General features: G+C 48.2%; 1 protein-coding gene across 1 annotated transcript; it reads right to left on the bottom strand.

Annotated features, from left to right (window-relative positions):
• Positions 1-5,550: 5,550 nt before the first annotated feature.
• Positions 5,551-19,722, bottom strand: lrp12 (low density lipoprotein receptor-related protein 12). The gene is made up of 11 exons (XM_069681860.1): positions 18,909-19,722; positions 18,613-18,669; positions 18,398-18,533; positions 17,802-18,004; positions 17,346-17,593; positions 16,774-16,923; positions 16,460-16,681; positions 16,088-16,354; positions 15,289-15,491; positions 9,524-9,656; positions 5,551-9,079 (listed from the first exon to the last, which is right to left on the bottom strand). The coding sequence occupies exons 1-11, from the start codon at positions 18,973-18,975 to the stop codon at positions 8,153-8,155; spliced, it is 2,613 nt and encodes an 870-aa protein (XP_069537961.1). The 5' UTR covers positions 18,976-19,722; the 3' UTR covers positions 5,551-8,152.
• Between the last annotated feature and the right edge of the window lie 903 nt (positions 19,723-20,625).

Below are 20,625 nucleotides of genomic sequence, written 5' to 3'. Positions count from 1 at the left end.
CTGTCCCTTCTTGATGAGGGAGTCAATGTTCAGCTCCCACTTGAGGTCCTGGCTGATGATGGTCCCCAGGAAGCCGAAAGACTCCCCAGTGGAAACAGTGGAGTCGCTGATGGTGATGGGGGCGGGTGTGGCTGCTTTCTTCTTAAAGTCCACAACCATCTCCACTGTCCTCAGAGCATTAAGCTCCAGGTTGTTCTCACCACACCAGGTCACCAGATGGTCAATCCCCCACCTGTAGGCAGACTCGTCGCCACCAGAGATGAGTCCAATGAGGGTGGTGTCGTCCGCGACCTTCAGGAGCTTGACAGACTGATGACTGGAGGTGCAGCTGTTGGTGTACAGGGAGAAGAGCAGAGGGGAAAGAACGCAGCCTTGAGGGGAGCCGGTGCTGACGGTCCTGGAGTCAGAGACGTGTTTCCCCAGCTTCACGTGCTGCCTCCTGTCAGACAGGAAGTCTGTGATCCACCTGTAGGTGGAGTCGGGCACGTTCAGCCGGGAGAGCTTGTCTTGAAGTAGAGCCGGATGATCGTGTTGAAGGCAGAGCTGAAATCCACAAACAGGATCCTGGCATAGGTTCCTGCTGAGTCCAGATGCTGGAGGATGAAGTGTAGGGCCATGTTGATGGCGTCGTCTACGGACCTGTTGGCTCTGTATGCGAACTGCAGGGGGTCCAGGAGAGGGTCTGTGATGTCCTTGAGGTGTGAGAGCACCAGGCGCTCAAAAGACTTCATTACCACAGAGGTCAGGGTGACGGGTCTGAAGTCATTAAGTCCTGTGGTCCTCGGCTTTTTGGGGACATGAGTGATGGTGGAGGCCTTGAAGCAGGCTGGCACGTGGCAGGTCTTTAGTGAGGTGTTGAAGATGTCTGTGAACACCTGAGACACCTCATCGGCACAGTGCTTTAGGGTGGAGGGGGAGACAGAGTCCGGTCCGGCTGCTCTGCGGGGGTTCTGTCTCTTAAAGATCCTGTTAACATCTCTCTCCATGACAGAGAGAGTTGTTGCTGAGGTGTGAGGGGAGGGGGCCGTTGAGGTGCTGGGGCAGGTGGAGGTGATAAGCTGTGGTTCTTGTTGTTGAATAGAGTCACGGGGGATGGTGTCAGGACTGTCCCATTGTCTTTCAAAGCGACAGTAGAACTCGTTCAGGTCGTTGGCAAGGTGCAGGTCATTAACAGAGTGGGAGGTTTTCGGCTTGTAGCTGGTGAGCTGTCTGAGACCCTTCCAGACTGAGTCAGCATCTCCCCCTGAAAACTGCTGCTGTAGTTTCTCAGAGTACAGACGCTGAGCTTCTCTCACCGCCCGGCTGAAGGTGTATTTAGCTGTGTGTAGTCTCTGTCCCCAGGGCTTGTCGTTGTTGTAACTCACCGTGGTGCGTGATGTTGGACAGCAGTCCTTGCAGAAGCTGATGTATGATGTCGCCGGCCCGTTTCCCTCTCCTTCGGCGTTTCACTACACCATCTTGGATCTTCATATCCACACAGAAATCCTTTGATTCTTGATATATTTTTAAGATGGTAATAGGCAGATTTTGTGAATGTCTTTATGTGGCTGTTAAAATTTAGGACAAAATAGTCCCTGTCATGCAAGTATGATTTGAACCAACTCAGCACAGTACCAGAGATTCCAACCCATCTCTCCAGTTTATTGAGCAGTATGCTGTGGTCAACTGTGTCAAAGGCAGCACTGAGATCAAGTTAAACCTTTGACGCATTACTGTTCAGGTGTTTGTCAGTTCACACACATCCAGAGGGGTATTGCACAAAAGTAGAATAAAGAAATCCAGGATAACTGAGAAAGCCCAGCTTGACCGAGTTTAACCTGCAGCATCCTGGCTTAATTGGTTGCAGGTTCGCCAAGCCAGGATGAGAAGGCGCAGCTATGTCAAGCCAGGTGCAGATAGTCAGGATACAGCGGGCCGGCTGAATGTGTAAGCAGTGCAAAAATGTACAATTAATAAACCGTGCTCCGCTGAAACTGTCATCATTACAATTAATTACAATTTCACGTCCAATCATTAACAGTTGTACATTTTGCCTTAAATGTGACAAGTGGAAGTGCATGTTACTCAGGAAAGTAGATTATCATTAAGATCAATCACCGACCCAGGAGTTCACTCCAGCAGAGGAGCTGGCACTGGATGATAATAAAGGGAGGCCAGTGATGGAAGGGATCCAGGGAGGGACAGCCACTGACTCTGTCCCAGTGACAGAAACTGGCCTCTCCATACAAGGAACATCCCTGCAATACTACAGAATTCACAAAGCATCAGACAACTTTTTTTGTCTGGTGCTGAATCTTTGGACCCGGCAGCCTACATAACTCCATCACCTGAGAATCTACACCTCTCAGTCAGATATTCATCTGCAAAGGCCAATGGGTCGACCTGTCCCAGAAGACGCCTAGATGCTCGTCTGAGTATTAGTGCGTCCTCATCCAGTACATCATCCAGAAATGGACATGCCATTGTGAAGAGGAAACAGGTGAATGGGACTTGAACCTTTATATCGCCCTCGTCACAGACTTAATTGAAGCCACCGTTTCAACTTCATCAGCCATTTCTTATCATCTCAACAGCTGCAATAATATCTCATAGCTGCAAAGAATAAATCTCCATGGTAACTTGACCGGGTTTAATTTAACTTGCTTTCATGCAACTGAGTCAAGGCTAGATTCAGCCAGGATGGTTGGAAAATCCCGGCTTAATCCCTTATCTCGGTTTTGTGCAATAACTCTCAGGTCTGTTTAGGAGCGGTTTAATGACAGCAGTCTTCAGGGTTCCTGGAAAAGGCCTGACTGAAGAGTGTTGATAATGTGTAGAACATCATGTGCTAGACTGGGGGAAACCTCTTTGAACAAGTTAGCTGGCAGAGCGTCATGGCAGCTGGTCGTTGGCCTAAAGCCATGAACAGCCTCTGTGAGTACATGGAGGCAAAGGTGACTCAACAATTTTTCCCAAAATGGAATTTGTCGTATCTTCAGAATTCTCTCAGTGAAAAACATTACGTGACTTGGTGGATAATAGTTCACGGGGTATAGATGCTGAGGTGTTTGTCAGTCTGTCAACAATATTAATGTGCGTACATGATTCTTATTCTTATTAAAAGTTTGAGAGAAAAGGGACTGCCAGCACGTTTCAGTTCAAGGTCGTACAAGTTTCTTTATAAACGTCATAATGAACCTGGAGTTTGGTTTTTCGCCACCTGCAATCTGCTCGTCTACACTCTCTTCTGAGCTTTAACCAGTGTGGCATTCCTCCAGGGGGCAGCATTAACAAATCATCAGGACCCGGCAGTATATAAGGTACAGTTACACATCTCATGTTCATCACACCAACAACTAATGACTGTGGTAAGAGAGTCAAGAACAAATGTGAAGACAGCTCCAGCGGGCGCCCTTTGGCAGTGGCAGCAGCAGCACGTTCCCGGCGCTGGACAGCAAAAATGCACCATGCCACCCTGCTCTGTATGACTGCTTCTTTTTAAAGTAGTTGAACAAAATGGAGCTTATGTGATTGGCATTAAAGATAACCAACCACAGGCAGCAGGAAGGTAATGCACACGGACACATACATGTTTGTCGTACATGATAAAAAGTTGTTTTTAATTATGACACATTTTACAGTGCCAAGTTTGCTGTCTCAAGGGTAAAATCCATGGATGCTTTTAACACCCTTTTCCCTCTGTAGGCTCACAGTCCACCAGCAGCCATGTACTGACGCCTCACCAGCACTGTACTGTACTCTGATGGAGAACAAGACCTGCTGCAGGACTACCGTCTCAGCCGACAGCTTATGGGCAGAACTATTTAAAAACCTGAAATTGTTTTTCAGTATGACCTCGATCACCTCTGATGTCGGTGTGAAAGTGTTGAAAGTGTTTTTGTCATGTCACAGCTTTTCATAAAGATCATTAATCATGTTTTTTTTGTCTGGACTTGAGTGTCAAAAAATGCTGCATGCTGGATTTTATTCACGATTAAGGGTTAGGGTTAGGGTAGTCAAGCTTTTCAAAGCTTTTCAAACAACAACAAACAACCACAAACACTTTTCTCAACCTTTTTCTGTGTCAGCAAGTCGTTAGCCACAACAGGTGTCAACTAACATGTAAAAAGCAATTGTTATTGAATTTCTGAGTTTCAGGATTGTTGGCACCAACACTTAAAGGCCATAGATCACATGTTCACAACCCAGAAAAATGTGACATGTAGAAACAGCTCCAGGTCACAATGAACAACAGCATAAGCCACAGCAGATCACAGCATCATGCAGTAGATAGAGCTTCAGCTGTTTGGCTGCACGTCGTGTTCAGCCCTCAGCCTGATGAGCGTTTCTCCAGCAGTGCGTTTGTTTAACTCATCACGTGTGCAAGTTTGAAACACTTAAATTGCACGCATAATATGACTACTTACTGCCCACAGTTAAACCAGGAGGACAGGAAGGAGCCATTTTTAAGGGCAGATATGTCACAAAAACTCAACTTGAATCGTGTATTTGATTTTATATTGTTTAACTTGAATTGAAAACTGAATCTGAACAGTTTGAAAATGAATCGATTGGAGTCCCCCTCCAGCGAGCGCACCGTTCAGTCAAACAAGCACATGAACTAGGTGTTTTATTTTCATGTGACCACCCAGGCTTCCTTATTAATAACTCATGAACACAAAAGCAACACTTAGATTTGTGTCGCCCTGCTCCCGCCGTGGTTTGTATATTCCAGCTGTGTTTCACGCCTCTTTCTGCGTCACGGGCTAAAAAGACTTCCACGAAGGATCCTCGATCCTCGAGATGCATTTAAGGAATTGAGACATCCTTCAAGCACTTCTCCTCCAGACACAGCTCACATTTCACTGTCATGTGGTTCTCGTCTCTTTCACCCAAACATTCTGAATAACGTGAATATTACCACAAAGTAAACGCTGTCCTCTCTGACAGCTCGCTAGCTGAGTTAGCTAGCTACACATGCGCACTGACACAGCTGTGTTTACCTTCTGCAGGTACGCAGCGACCAGCCAAGAAGGAGGAGAGACACAGAAACAGAGCTTCAGGGAGTTTCTGTTTCTGTGGCGACTAAAGGAAAAGAGAAACACTGAGATTTATTTTCCTGACAGATTACTGTTGATGAAACGGTCACTAAATAACAGATGACTTGAATATCAGAATTACCGCGTTTCGTTCTAACAACAAAATAACCTGAGTACTTACATGTGACTTTGTTGCCCCGACAACGACCATAAATCAAATCAATGATGACGTTTAAGAAAGCAGCAGAACAATAACGCTTCAGTCTTTTACTGGTGTTTTTAATTCAGCCTGAACAAACTGAACAGACGGATCGTTCTGTAACAAACACACAAAGATATTTTAATATTAAACATTTAGAATTAAACATACGTCACGCTTCTTTCTGATTTAGTCGCGACAGATCGGACAGAACCGTCACAACAGCCGCTAAATGAGTTCTGTCTTTCAATATTTGGAGAACGGTTCCTGGTGTGTTCTCTACATGAGAACATCATACAGTATGTGATATATAATTAAATAGAATTAACATGATTATTAATAAGGAAACAGATGAAACATGAAGCTTTAATCTTTAGTGCAGTTCAACAGACTCAAAGAAAAACACCAAACAACCGGAGTCATGCAGGTCAAAAAACAACTACACAACAAAACAACAACAACAACAACAACAATAATAACAACAACCGGTCATATTAAGAACAATAATAAATATACAGTCACACTCACACCAGGTCAGCTGAGATCTGAGTACCAAAAACATAAATACAGACAGGACCTTTAAATGGCTTCAGTCTGAGGAGGAGGGGGAGAGGGAGGGGGAGAGGGAGGGGGAGGGGGAGGAGGAGCAGGAGGAGGAGGAGGAGGAGGAGAGGGAGGGGGAGAGGGAGGAGGAGCAGGAGGAGGAGGAGGAGGAGGAGAGGGAGGGGGAGAGGGAGGAGGAGCAGGAGGAGGAGGAGGAGGAGCAGGAGGAGAAGGAGGGGAAGGAGAAGCAGGAGGAGGAGGAGAGGGAGGGGGAGCAGAAGGAGGAGCAGGAGGAGAAGGAGGGGGAGAGGGATGAGGAGCAGGAGGAGGAGGAGGAGAGGGAGGGGGAGAGGGAGGAGGAGCAGGAGGAGAAGGAGGGGAAGGAGAAGCAGGAGGAGGAGGAGAGGGAGGGGGAGCAGAAGGAGGAGCAGGAGGGGGAGAGGGAGGAGGAGCAGGAGGAGGAGGAGGAGAGGGAGGGGGAAAGGGAGGAGGAGCAGGAGGAGAAGGAGGGGAAGGAGAAGCAGTAGGAGGAGGAGAGGGAGGGGGAGCAGGAGGAGAAGGAGGGGGAGAGGGAGGAGGAGCAGGAGGAGGAGGAGGAGAAGGAGGGGGAGCAGGAGGAGGAGGAGGAGGAGGAGAGGGAGGGGGAGAGGGAGGAGGAGCAGGAGGAGAAGGAGGGGAAGGAGAAGCAGGAGGAGGAGGAGAGGGAGGGGGTGCAGGAGGAGAAGGAGGGGGAGAGGGAGGAGGAGCAGGAGGAGGAGGAGGAGAGGGAGGGGGAGAGGGAGCACGAGGAGGAGAGGGAGGAGGAGAGGGAGGGGGAGAGGGAGGAGGAGGAGGAGAGGGAGGGGGAGAGGGAGGAGGAGCAGGAAGAGAGGGAGGGGGAGCAGGAGGAGCAGGAGTGGGAGCAGGAGGAGGAGGAGGAGGAGAGGGAGAGAGAGGAGGAGAGAGAGGAGGAGGAGCGGGAGGGAGAGGGAGGAGGAGAGAGTTTTGTCACACAATCAGAAGGACATGTTAACTCTGAGTCAGTGTGTCAAAGTGTTCAGGTGTACTTTAGAACACCTGGTTCTGTCGGTCTGGTTCTGAACAGTCCAGAACCTCCTCTGTGTTAAGAACCTCGTCTTCCCTTCAGAAGCGTACAGACACCTTACACCATGTTCAGTGACCTCAACAGAGACCGCTGCAACGAGGGTCACATGACACGGAGGTGACCTGACTAGCATTAGCTTGTTGTTAGCTATTGGTTAGCAAACTGTCAAAGTGTTTACAAAAGATGCGTGTTGTGCTTCGTTGTGAGCTCACCGACGGTCATCAGCAGCGGCAAGCAGCACATTTACACGTAGGGAAGGGGGGGTGCTGTGAAGGTGACAGGTGTTTCCACTGGCTGAAGCTCAGGAGCATCCAGGGAACCTTTGAGTCTGAACTTTTGACAGTTACAGGAGAGCAACAACGAGCCCGCTAGCAGTTTCCCTTGACCAAAGAACCGTCGTCATTCTCATCGCCAACAGACTGAACGGCGCTCGGGGGGGGGGGGGGCTTTAAACTGCTGTCACACCTGTCCAGCACGCCCTCTGTTCCTCGATCAGACTTTAACATTCTGATTAACGGAGATCCATCAGTTTGTTCCGTCAGGATACAGTTTACAGTCGTACTGACGGAGGAGGGCAGAGAGCAGGAAGTCCTCCTGCAGGGAGGGAGTGTTTTAACGGACGGACTTGTGGAACACCGGGGGGAGTCTTCAATAGTCGTACCAATATCTGAATCCAACCAGTGACATCACTCAATTCTGTCTCTGATTGGTCTGTTAACTATGACATCACAGAGGGCTAACCTTGCTGATCCAGCTAACATGCTAACACATTGAACAGGTGATAGACTGTCCAAAGCATTAGCCCTTCTGCTAGCTGTAGTTCAGTGTGGAGCGTTAACATGTTGGCTAGCTGTCTGAAGTCTGACATGTTTGGTCAGGGTATATTTTGTTAATTGGGGAGTTAAGATGGAAGCTAACTGTAGCTGATAGTAGCCTGTCAGGTTAGCATGTTGGTTAGCTGTAATTGTTGAGTCACAGTGGTATTAGTATTAGCCTGTCAGGTCCTTTTATTAGAGCAGCATGTTACCTATCTGTAGGTGATGGGTCAAGGGAGTATTACTATTAGCCTGTCAATAAGCATGTTTGCTAGCTGTAGGTTTTGAGTCTGGGTAGTATAAGTAAAAGCCTGTCAGCAAGCATGTTAGCCCAGCAGGTTAGCAGAAAACATATTAGCTATCCTTATGTGTTGGGTCAGAGTAATATGAGTATTAGCCTGTCAGTTAGCATGTTAGCTAGCTGTAGGTGCTGGGTCAGAGTAATATAAGTATTAGCCCATCAGTTAGCATGTTAGCCCAGCAGGTTAGCCCTCTAGCAGAGCAGCAGCAGCTCGTCGTCGCTGCTCTCCATCTTGCCCGTGGCCTCCAGACAGGCGTCAGGGATCTGAGCCGTGTGGACCATCCCGCAGTGTTCACAGGGGCCATCCCTCCCACCTCGACCACCGTTTCCATGGTGATGGTGGGTGGGGTGGTGATCCAGCAGCGTCTGTCTGACATCGCTGACCAATGAGGAGGAAGAGGAGGAGGAGTCTGAGACGGGGATCAGGAGCTCCACGTCCTCTTCTTCTTCCCTGCTTCCTCTTCGATCTGCTGCCTCGGCCCCGCCTCTTCCTGTCTCCAGCTGGTGAAGTGGGCTGTGATTGGTCCATGTCTGGTCCTGCTGGTTCTGACTGGTTCTGGTCAGGTTTCTGGCGAGTCGGTGCAGGTTCTGGGCCAGGCGCTGCAGGGCGGAGGTTGGCGGAGCCTGGAGCACTGACACCTCGCTGGGACATTCAATATCTGGACTGGAAGTTACCATGGCGACTGGGCTGGAAGGGGGCGGGGCCTCTCGAGGTCTGTTGCGGGCTCTGTCGTGGCCGGGCGTCAGGGTCACAGAGGTTGCAGAAGTTGTGACAGACAAAACAGCCTCTACAGCGGAAGAGGGCGGAGTTTTGTGAGGGAGGGGAGCGACAGGCCCGCCCACTGCGCCCACGCCTCGCTCCCTCCCTCGCTCGCCTTCTGTGTCCGTGTCGTCTGAGTCCGGAGACAGCAGGTCTGAACCAGAGCTCCCAGTGCTCCCAGTGCCCGCGCTGTCCTCCAAGTCAGCAGAGACAAGAGCCAGAGAACCCGACCGCCGCAACCGCGAGAACGTAAAGAGACGCCGCCACAGGTTGCTATGACGACCAGAGGAGGGAAGTCTGAGGGAAGTGAAGCCAAGCTGAGAGCGAACCGCCAGACGGAGGTTCTCCAGGACGGACGCCTGAGGAAGGAAGATCAAAGACATGTTTCCATCAGCTGATTGGACTTCAGAGACAGACTCAATTATTAAGAATAAAACAGAACTTCACGAGCCTCCTGCTAGAAAACAAACAGGTGTTTCACCTGAGTAAACACCTGAGCCCTTTGACGGACACAGTGAGCAGGTGAAATGAAGGTCTTGTACTGATAAAACATCATTTCACTTCATAAACATTCTTAATTATAGGTCACACACTTATTCCAGCGGTGAGATTGTTGTTTGGCTCAGCACCGTCTCACGTTCATGAGGTCATAACAGGTTGAACATGTGGAGGGCAGGACATGAGGCTCACACTCAGGTACACTCACTGCTTTATAAAAGAGGCTCCAGGTGATATCAGTCCGACAGCCATCAGGTGAGTAAGATGCCTGATGGAGAAACACGGACAGACAGGGAGTACTGTACCTGGCTCCCAGAGCACACTGGGAAATCCTCCACAGGTGGGATCAGTCCCTGGGCGATCAGCTGACCATAAGAGGGAGGGGCTTCCCTCCTCAGTAGCTCTGCCTCCACTCGGGACAGCTGGGTCTCAAATGACCTGCAACGACCAAACACAGGGTTTGAATGAGACAGCTTACAACAACCAGTCACACGGTTTACAACAACCAGTCACACGGTTTACAACAACCAGTCACACGGCTCACAACAACCAGTCACAGGGCTCACAACAACCAGTCACACGGCTCACAACAACCAATCACACGGCTCACAACAACCAGTCACAGGGCTCACAACAACCAGTCACACGGCTCACAACAACCAGTCACACGGCTCACAACAACCAGTCACAGGGCTCACAACAACCAGTCACACGGTTTACAACAACCAGTCACACGGCTCACAACAACCAGTCACAGGGCTCACAACAACCAATCACACGGCTCTCAACAACCAATCACAGGGCTCACAACAACCAATCACACGGCTCACAACAACCAGTCACAGGGCTCACAACAACCAGTCACACGGCTCACAACAACCAGTCACAGGGCTCACAACAACCAGTCACAGGGCTCACAACAACCAGTCACAGGGCTCACAACAACCAATCACACGGTTTACAACAACCAGTCACACGGTTTACAACAACCAGTCACACGGCTCACAACAACCAGTCACACGGTTTACAACAACCAGTCACACGGCTCACAACAACCAGTCACAGGGCTCACAACAACCAGTCACACGGTTTACAACAACCAGTCACAGGGCTCACAACAACCAGTCACACGGTTTACAACAACCAGTCACACGGTTTACAACAACCAGTCACACGGCTCACAACAACCAGTCACACGGTTTACAACAACCAATCACACGGCTCACAACAACCAGTCACACGGTTTACAACAACCAGTCACACGGTTTACAACAACCAGTCACACGGCTCACAACAACCAATCACAGGGCTCACAACAACCAGTCACAGCAACCAGTCACACGGTTTACAACAACCAATCACACGGCTCACAACAACCAATCACAGGGCTCACAACAACCAGTCACAGCAACCAGTCACACGGTTTACAACAACCAGTCACACGGCTCACAACAACCAGTCACAGGGCTCACAACAACCAGTCACAGGGCTCACAACAACCAGTCACAGGGCTCACAACAACCAGTCACACGGTTTACAACAACCAGTCACACGGCTCACAACAACCAGTCACAGGGCTCACAACAACCAGTCACACGGCTCACAACAACCAGTCACACGGCTCACAACAACCAGTCACACGGTTTACAACAACCAGTCACACGGCTCACAACAACCAGTCACAGGGCTCACAACAACCAGTCACACGGTTTACAACAACCAGTCACAGGGCTCACAACAACCAGTCACACGGTTTACAACAACCAGTCACAGGGCTCACAACAACCAGTCACACGGTTTACAACAACCAGTCACACGGTTTACAACAACCAGTCACACGGCTCACAACAACCAGTCACACGGTTTACAACAACCAGTCACACGGTTTACAACAACCAGTCACACGGCTCACAACAACCAATCACAGGGCTCACAACAACCAGTCACAGCAACCAGTCACACGGTTTACAACAACCAGTCACACGGTTTACAACAACCAGTCACACGGCTCACAACAACCAATCACACGGCTCACAACAACCAGTCACACGGCTCACAACAACCAGTCACACGGTTTACAACAACCAATCACACGGCTCACAACAACCAGTCACACGGTTTACAACAACCAGTCACAGGGCTCACAACAACCAGTCACACGGTTTACAACAACCAGTCACAGGGCTCACAACAACCAGTCACACGGTTTACAACAACCAGTCACAGGGCTCACAACAACCAGTCACAGCAACCAGTCACACGGTTTACAACAACCAATCACACGGCTCACAACAACCAGTCACACGGTTTACAACAACCAGTCACACGGTTTACAACAACCAGTCACACGGCTCACAACAACCAATCACAGGGCTCACAACAACCAGTCACAGCAACCAGTCACACGGTTTACAACAACCAATCACACGGCTCACAACAACCAGTCACACGGCTCAAAACAACCAGTCACACGGTTTACAACAACCAATCACACGGCTCACAACAACCAGTCACACGGTTTACAACAACCAGTCACACGGTTTACAACAACCAGTCACACGGCTCACAACAACCAATCACAGGGCTCACAACAACCAGTCACAGCAACCAGTCACACGGTTTACAACAACCAGTCACACGGTTTACAACAACCAGTCACACGGCTCACAACAACCAATCACACGGCTCACAACAACCAGTCACACGGCTCACAACAACCAGTCACACGGTTTACAACAACCAATCACACGGCTCACAACAACCAGTCACACGGTTTACAACAACCAGTCACAGGGCTCACAACAACCAGTCACACGGTTTACAACAACCAGTCACAGGGCTCACAACAACCAGTCACACGGTTTACAACAACCAGTCACAGGGCTCACAACAACCAGTCACACGGTTTACAACAACCAGTCACACGGTTTACAACAACCAGTCACACGGCTCACAACAACCAATCACAGGGCTCACAACAACCAGTCACAGCAACCAGTCACACGGTTTACAACAACCAATCACACGGCTCACAACAACCAGTCACACGGCTCAAAACAACCAGTCACACGGTTTACAACAACCAATCACACGGCTCACAACAACCAGTCACACGGTTTACAACAACCAGTCACAGGGCTCACAACAACCAGTCACAGGGCTCACAACAACCAGTCACAGGGCTCACAACAACCAGTCACACGGTTTACAACAACCAATCACACGGCTCACAACAACCAGTCACACGGCTCACAACAACCAGTCACACGGTTTACAACAACCAATCACACGGCTAACAACAACCAGTCACACGGCTCTCAACAACCAATCACACAGTTTACAACAACCAATCACACGGCTCACAACAACCAATCACACGGCTCACAACAACCAGTCACACGGCTCACGACCAATCACACGGTTCACAACAACCAGTCACAGGGCTCACAACAACCAGTCACACGGCTCACAACAACCAGTCACACGGCTCACAACAACCAGTCACACGGCTCACAACAACCAGTCACAGGGTTTACAGCAACCAGTCACAGGGTTTACAGCAACCAGTCACACGGCTCACAACAACCAATCACACGGCTCACAACAACCAATCACACGGTTTACAACAACCAATCACACGGCTCACAACAACCAGTCACACGGCTAACAACAACCAGTCACACGGTTCACAACAACCAGTCACACGGCTCACAACAACCAGTCACACGGTTTACAACAACCAGTCACACGGCTCACAACAACCAGTCACACGGTTTACAACAACCAATCACACGGCTCACGACCAATCACACGGTTCACAACAACCAGTCACACGGTTCACAACAACCAGTCACACGGCTCACGACCAATCACATGGTTTACAACGCCCAACAGGGGTTGACAATGAGCTCAGAGTTATTTCGGTTTTAATTTAATGCCACAGGTTGTTTGTCCCTCTGTAAGGGTTCTTACTGCTGAATATGTGTTCAACTGTGGAACTATTATAAACGCTGCTATTGTAAATCCAAAATAATCACATGGGTATAAATAAAGAGGTTTCTTAATAACAGTAATCTTTTAAACTAAAGCGCATCGTCTGTCGGCACAAACAACCTCACGTTGTGTGTGTGCTTCAGGTGTAGCCATTAAAAGTAAACAGTCCGCAGCACGTCCGCTCTGTGAACGGTCCGTTTATGTAGCCACAGCTACAGTACAGAGTAGTGTCTAACGTGTTGTTGACAGCAGTAACCAAAGTGCCTGCAGTGGTGCTGACATCGGACGGAGATTACTGCGAGATTCTGTATTCTGATACTATATTGTGTACATTGTGGGCTTGTGGCACACTGGGCCAGTTAAAATTATCTACTGGCCTGGGGGATTACAAACATACCGTTGGGCCACTGGGCCAGTGCTTATGTCGAGCCCTGACCAATCACAAGGCTCACAACCAAGGTTATAATAGTTTTGAATTTTTGTTATTAAGTTTAGTTTAGTTTTAATAAGTTTTGAACGCTGGTTTGTTAGTTTAGTTTAGTTTTTATTCGTTTTAGTTTTTTTTGTAATATGGAATACTTGTCAGGGGCGAGACCCAAAAAGGGTTGTGAAAAAAGAAGTCATAAATCATTGTTAACATTTACATTAACTTTTTCCCTCTTCAGCCTGCCATGACTGTAAATCTGAACTACACAACAAATCAGGATGTATCTCCAAACATCTCAATGTATCGATCCTCAATAATCTTATCACTTCACATTGCTACTTTTTCAATAATCAAGTAGAGTTGAACTCCCATATTATTAAAGAGCTTTTTAAAAGTATCACGAGTACAGCCCCCTGTAGTACAAAAGATGTTCATTCATTCACCTATATCTTTGACCATCTCAGAACACAAACATTACAGACACTAAACATGAATCCTTCTGTAGTGCACTACAAGAGTAGGCTACATAACAATAATAACAATAATAATCAAATGTATTTATAGAGCACTTTTCAAAATAAAAGCTACAAAGTGCTTCATAAAGGTGAACACATCACACATGCACCGGTCATTGAGGGGATGTGTGTGTATCTTTGCTTCACTGCTTCACCTGCAGCACAGGTGTGTGTGAGTCACAGCAAAACAACAAACGGCAAGCTTTTGTTTTGGGATTATTTCTTCAGTTTTTGGACCCAGCACTGCGCTATGAAACGGAGTTTGTGTAATACCGGTAAGTTAACATTCATAGCCTGCAACGTCTGTTATAACGTAAAGCAACCCATCGTTATCACAAGCATCCAACAGCTGCTACTCTCAAAATAAAGGCCAACACGGTCAGACTGAAAGGAGGAACGTGGAAGCTCTGTTTGATGTGAAGGAGCCGATGTGCAGTGAAACATGCACACCTCACGTAGGACTATTAAGAGCAGACTGGCGAGTTTTACAGTCACAGAGCTGATCTCTGTGGTCTGACTAGCAGCCCCTCTCCTCGCTGCTGTCACGCTATGTGAAGCACTGCGGTGAAGCTAGCGCTGCAGCTGTTGTTAAGGTAACGCCCCCCTCCAACATCCCGCTACATGAAGTCCACACCTCTAATACCTGTACATCAGAGTAAAACACATCACGTTGTGTTGTCTCTTTCACTGTAACTCTGCACAGGGATTTAGAGGAAGTCAAACTGTATTTTACACCATGATGTTAAACTTGACGTCGGTCCGCGGATCACCTGCGTGCCGAACCATGGGGGGGGATCCATTGCCTATCACGGGCATGTGTATAAAATTAATTGACAAAGACGAAAACTAAGGACAGTTTCGCTGTAATTTTATTTCATTTTAGTTCGTTTTGTAAACTCACAATACAGTTTGAGTTAGTTATCGTTTTTTTTTGTAAAGCCTCGTTTTTACTTTTATTTCAGCTAATGAAAATGTTTATGACAATTTAGTTTTCGTTATTTAGTTAGTTTTCGTTAACTATAATAACCTTGCTCACAAAAACCAATCACACAGCTCACAACGACCAATCATACAGCTTGAATCAAACTGAGAAGCAGTGACCAATCAGAGGCTGTGGAGGGGCGCAGGTGCTCACCTGCGTTCAAACATGCGTAGCGAGTACAGTTTGCAGGTGCAGCCAAGGGCAATGACCAACAGGAGGCCACAGATGAGGCTGCCGATGACGGCGGCGGTGATGACTCTGGTGGGAACGATGACGGGACAACTCTCTTCATCGCTGCCGTCACCGCAGTCGTCCTGAGCATCGCACACCCAGGACTCGAACACACAGCGGTTATTCTGCAGGAGTCAGAGGTCAGAGGTCAGAGCAGAAACCTCACACCTACACTGTAAAAGACGATACAGTAAAAAAGCACTTTGTAAAACGTTCTTATGGACACCATCTCTGTGGAGGGCGGAGCATCTTTATGCAATGCATTCAATCTCAAACTGTCTGCAGTGACTCAACCGTTCTACAGGTTCTAAAGAGTGAATGCTCTCAAACTGTGGTGTTGGTGTTTTTGTAGTGTTGTCATGTTGGGGTGGTGTTGTGTTGTTGTTGTGTTATTGTGGTTGTGGTGTTGTGTAGTGGTTGTGGTTGTGGTGTTGTGTTGTTGTGGTGTTGTTGTGTTGTGTTTGTTGGTGTTGTTGTGCTTTTGGTGTTGTTGTGGTGTTAGTGCTGTTGTGTTGGTGTTGTGTTGTTGTGATGTGTTGTTGTGTTGTTGTTGGTGCTGTTGTGGTGTTGTGTCGTTGTTGTGTTATTGTGTTGTTGTTGTGGTGTTGTGCTTGTTGTGCTGTGGTGTTATTTTTTGTCGATGACTGTAGATGAAGTGACCATAAAAAGGTTCCTCAGATGTTCGTAGAACTCGTTCCAAGTTCCTCAGAAGGTTTGGTACCTTGCAGTGGAAGTTTCCGGGCTGACAGAAGAAGCAGTTCTTCTCGTCAGAACCGTTGGGGCAGCGGTTCTGGTAGTTGCAGCGATCCGATCGAGGGTAACAGGCTCCGTTTCTGGAACAGGGGAACTCGTCCTCCTGACATGAAGAACAGTTCTGCTCGTCCCGTCCATTAGGACAGTGCCAGTACCCGTCACAGCGCTGCTGCTCGGTGTAACAGCCCCAGTTCCCCCCACAAGGAACCTCCCATGGCAGGCAGAACCCGTCCACCTACACAACAGAACCACAGACATAAGTTAAACAGCGCCCGTCCACCTTGAGAACAGAGCTACACAGGCAGAATCCAAGACACAGGTTGAACAGGTGGATCCACACCTGGTAGGTGACATTGAAGCCTCGGGCAGCATTGATCTTGTCAGCATAGAAGTGAACTCGGAGTTGACCAGACGATGACACCACAGCGACCGGCGCTCTGGAGTCGAAGGCTGTTAGCACCCTGAGGAGGCGGCGGGGGTTCTCCTCGAGGCCGTCGTAAACCTTCACGTAGTCTCCGTAACCTGTTCCATCCAGTTTAAAGTCAGTAAACCTCAGGATCACCTGCAAGAAGAGAAGAGGGCGTCAGATCACAGAGTTAGTTTGACTGCAACGGGAGGAAATCTGTCTTTGTCTGCCAGGTTGACGGTTTGTACCTTTCTGTGGTCTCCGGTGTCGATCAGCCAGGTGCAGTTACTACCTGGAGGGTAAAAGTCTGGGTAGTTTGGAGAGCTGAAAGAGCCGTAGAAGTTCCTCAACAATTCTCCACAAGTGGGAACATCACAGTCAATCTCATCACCAAGGTCCTGAACAGGAACAGAAAAACAAATACATCAAATATTGACATTGTGTGGAACCTGTTTAGGCCGGGGGAGAACCGCTGGACTGGGGATTCGTTCTATGAGAGACCCCGAACTCGGCTGACTGATCCTCCACTAACGAGTAAGAGACGAGCCCTGTCTCTGGTGGGGTCACTAAGGTAGTGCCCCTACGATACTGAAGGCTCTGAATACTGAGGGCAAGTGGACACACTTCTTTAGGGACCATTGATCAAGATTATCATCTGTATCCTCATGAGGGACTTCAAACAGCTGTCCAGAGGTCAGGCCGTACCTGTGAGGAGGTCAGTACCTGCAAGTCTGAGTCTCAAGTCGTCTCTTATTGTGAGCAAGCAGGACTCAGACCTTTGAGGAGCTAACACCTGGAGGTGACTGAATGGGTTTGTTACCTGGCAGTCAATGCTGCCGTCGCAGCGCAGGCTGTGTGGCAGGCAGGTGTAGATGCGGGTGTAGCGGGACAGGCAGGGGAACTGGTTGAGGCTGCAGGGCTGGAAGGAGAAAGGTGAGTCCACACACAGCTCCTCGTCTGAATTGTCTCCACACTCGTCCATGGAGTTACAGCGCCACCAGTCTGGGATGCACTTCCCATTAGAGCAGTGGAACTGGTCCACATCACAGCTGGACGCCTCGGGCTTCCCTACAACACAGAATGATCCGTTATTGTTTAAAGGCTCATCTGCACCACGAGTCTTCCTCTTCAGTCCCCTCACAGCTCAGCTCGGAGGATTTGCTTCAGCCTCTAATCCATGATGACATCACCACCCTTGTTAGCTCTGTGATGTAAGAGCCAGAGAGTCCAGCTGCTGTTCATCAGCTCAGAGCCTGCAGCAGCCAACAGGTCTCACCTGTGATGTAGGACAGCCTGAAGCCTTTCCCCGTCATGCTGTCGTCAGAGTGGAAGTGGATCCACACGTGGTCCTGGGAGGAGATGTAGGGAGGAGGCAGGGAGGAGCCGCAGACCCTCAGCCCGTCCAGACTCCTGTAGCTGCTGACCGACATCCAGTCGGATGAGCAGCGGTGTGAGCCTTGCAGGTCGAAGTCCTGGAAGCTGCAGACAGAGAGGACGCAACGTTAGAACATGACCTCGGTTACTGAACCCTGTGACCTCTGCTACTGAACCCTGTGACCTGTTACTGAACCCTGTGACCTGTGAATTAAGCAACATGACATCATTGAGGGAGTGATGTTGGGTCGGAGATAATCACAGCCGTGCTGACATTCAGTTTAACACTCCCTCAGGGGGATATTGTTTTTATACAGCAGTTACACTGTTGTCTTTGAGTTTTATGATTTGCCATTGTGATATGCACTTCAGGGCCACCGTACTCTTTCACGAGATGTGAACACACCATATATGTGCTCTGAAAGTGTGAACACATGACCATACATGTCCTTTGAACAGGTTATTTGAGGTGTAACCATGGTAACAGCCCTGTGTTACCTGATGGTGATGGTGTCTCCAGGTCGTGCTCTGATGTTCCAGCTGCAGTTCAGTCGGGATGGATACTGAAACGGCCATCCGGGGCTGGTGATGACACCGCTGGATGCCCGCAGGAGCTCCGCCACCTCGCCGCAGGCTGGACACAGGGGTGGGGGGCGTTAACTTGTCATAAAGGTTGTGTTAGATGTGACATCATAGTGGTTGTGTGACCTCACCGTTAGAAATCCCTGAAACGTAGACGTTGTCGTTCCTTTGAGACGCAGCAATGCATCCTGGGAAAAAGACAGACAGGGTTACAGGGAGCTGCTTACACTAGTATAGCTGTTACTGTTGGTTAGCTAACGTGCTATGAACAGAAGAGGACGTCTCGTCTTACTCAGGTTCAGATGAAATCTTTAAAAACTTTATCACATTCAAACTGAGTTTATGCCGCAGAGTGATTCTGGTTTTTAAAGAGACTTACAGGCTTCAAACAGGAAGTGGTCAGGTATACCTACTGATCTAGACTCACCTGACAGTACGAGCAGGTAGACGACACACGCTGAGCGGCTCTGCCTGCAGCCTGCTCTGAGGGCCATAATAACCCGGATGTCTCCAGCAGCTGCGGGGTATTTTGATGATGAAGGTCACTGCACAGCTGGATCAGCTGACAGCTGCATATCGGCACAAATCGAATAAAACCGAGAAAAAGACTGTCCTCCGCACTGTTATCTTAGCATCAGGTCTGTTAGCTTAGCACCAGCTCAATCAGTCAAGTATGACAAATAGACAGGCTGTTGTATTTGTGTCTACTCTAATATAGCTGCTGACCAAGCTAACATTCTGAGCTAACCCGCTGTCTCCTCCTAATGGAAACAAAGACAACAGCTAACGCTCGCTATCGCTAGCTGTTAGCTCAAAGAAGTGAACCATAATACAAACATTTCTGCACAGTAACAAACTCTGCTGTCTGGATACATACCGGAGAAAACCCGGGATATGTGCTAAAATAAGAACACAGCGCTAACGGGTTAGCTAACTGGATAGCATGTTGTTAGCTATCAAACAAACATCTATTTCTTCTGAAGTAAATTAACCAGGAGCTAACAGCGGAGCCTGGCTAACGAGGCTAACATTAACAGCACTAGTCAACTAGCTTAAACATGCTAACTATCTTCAGCGGCTAGCTAGCCGTCCTCTTCTTCGTCGCGGCCATAAATCCTGTAGCGGGAAGGCTAATCCGGGTTACACAGAGTTAACCCGAGCTAAGGAACATAATCAGCTGAGAGGTTAGCGGCGCGAGCATCGCTTCGTCTGATGTATCTTCTCAGTTTGTGTTAGCTTCTAGCAGTTAGTGTCTGTCGAGCTAAGCAACAACAGTCCGTCGGCAGCAATGAACCAGTGTGTGTGTGTGTGTGTGTGTGTAAGCTCCGCCTTTCCGATTTTGTGTAACGGTATTGGCCTTTCTTACGTCACAGTTTGTCCCCTGATGCTGTTTTAAGTATAATAAACAACAGCATGACATAGATCCCTCTGGATTCATGACAGATGCTATTAGCTAAAGCCTCCTGAAAGATATTTTGTTTCAGAATAGAAGCGTCGCTTTGGTTTAAAAATCACTTCCTCTGTGATGTTCCCTCTGAAACAGATTTATGATCAGAATGAAAGTTTCTGCACATCATGAATCAGAGCAGCTGCTGCCTCTGTCAGCTGTCCTGTCGCTTCCTTTGTTAGAAAGCCCCCCCACCACCACCACACACACACACACACACACACACACACACACACACACAGACTGAAAGTGTCCATCTGCTGCCCCCCACCCACAACATAAAAGACTTTGTTTTTAAAAAGTTATTTGATTTGTTGTTATAAAATGAAAAACCTCTGTAAAACATGAATAATTGGTTCAAAATAATTCATGACATGGTGTTCATTATCTGGTTAATAGTTGTTATACTATCACACTTATACTATCATATTTATACTTACACTATCATGCTTATACTATCACATTTATACTATCACACTTATACTATCACATTTAGACTTATACTTATAGTATCACATTTATACTATCACACTTAAACTATCACATTTAGACTTATACTTATAGTATCACACTTATACTATCACATTTATACTATCACTCATACTATCACACTTATACTATCACATTTATACTATCACACTTAAACTATCACATTTAGACTTATACTTATAGTATCACACTTATACTATCGCATTTA

Source organism: Semicossyphus pulcher, unplaced genomic scaffold, assembly GCF_022749685.1.
Source record: "Semicossyphus pulcher isolate SPU_LCO1_2020_fin unplaced genomic scaffold, fSemPul1.0.p SCAF_5, whole genome shotgun sequence".
NCBI classification, from domain to species: domain Eukaryota; kingdom Metazoa; phylum Chordata; class Actinopteri; order Labriformes; family Labridae; genus Semicossyphus; species Semicossyphus pulcher.
This window is presented reverse-complemented; position numbering and strand designations above follow the sequence as displayed.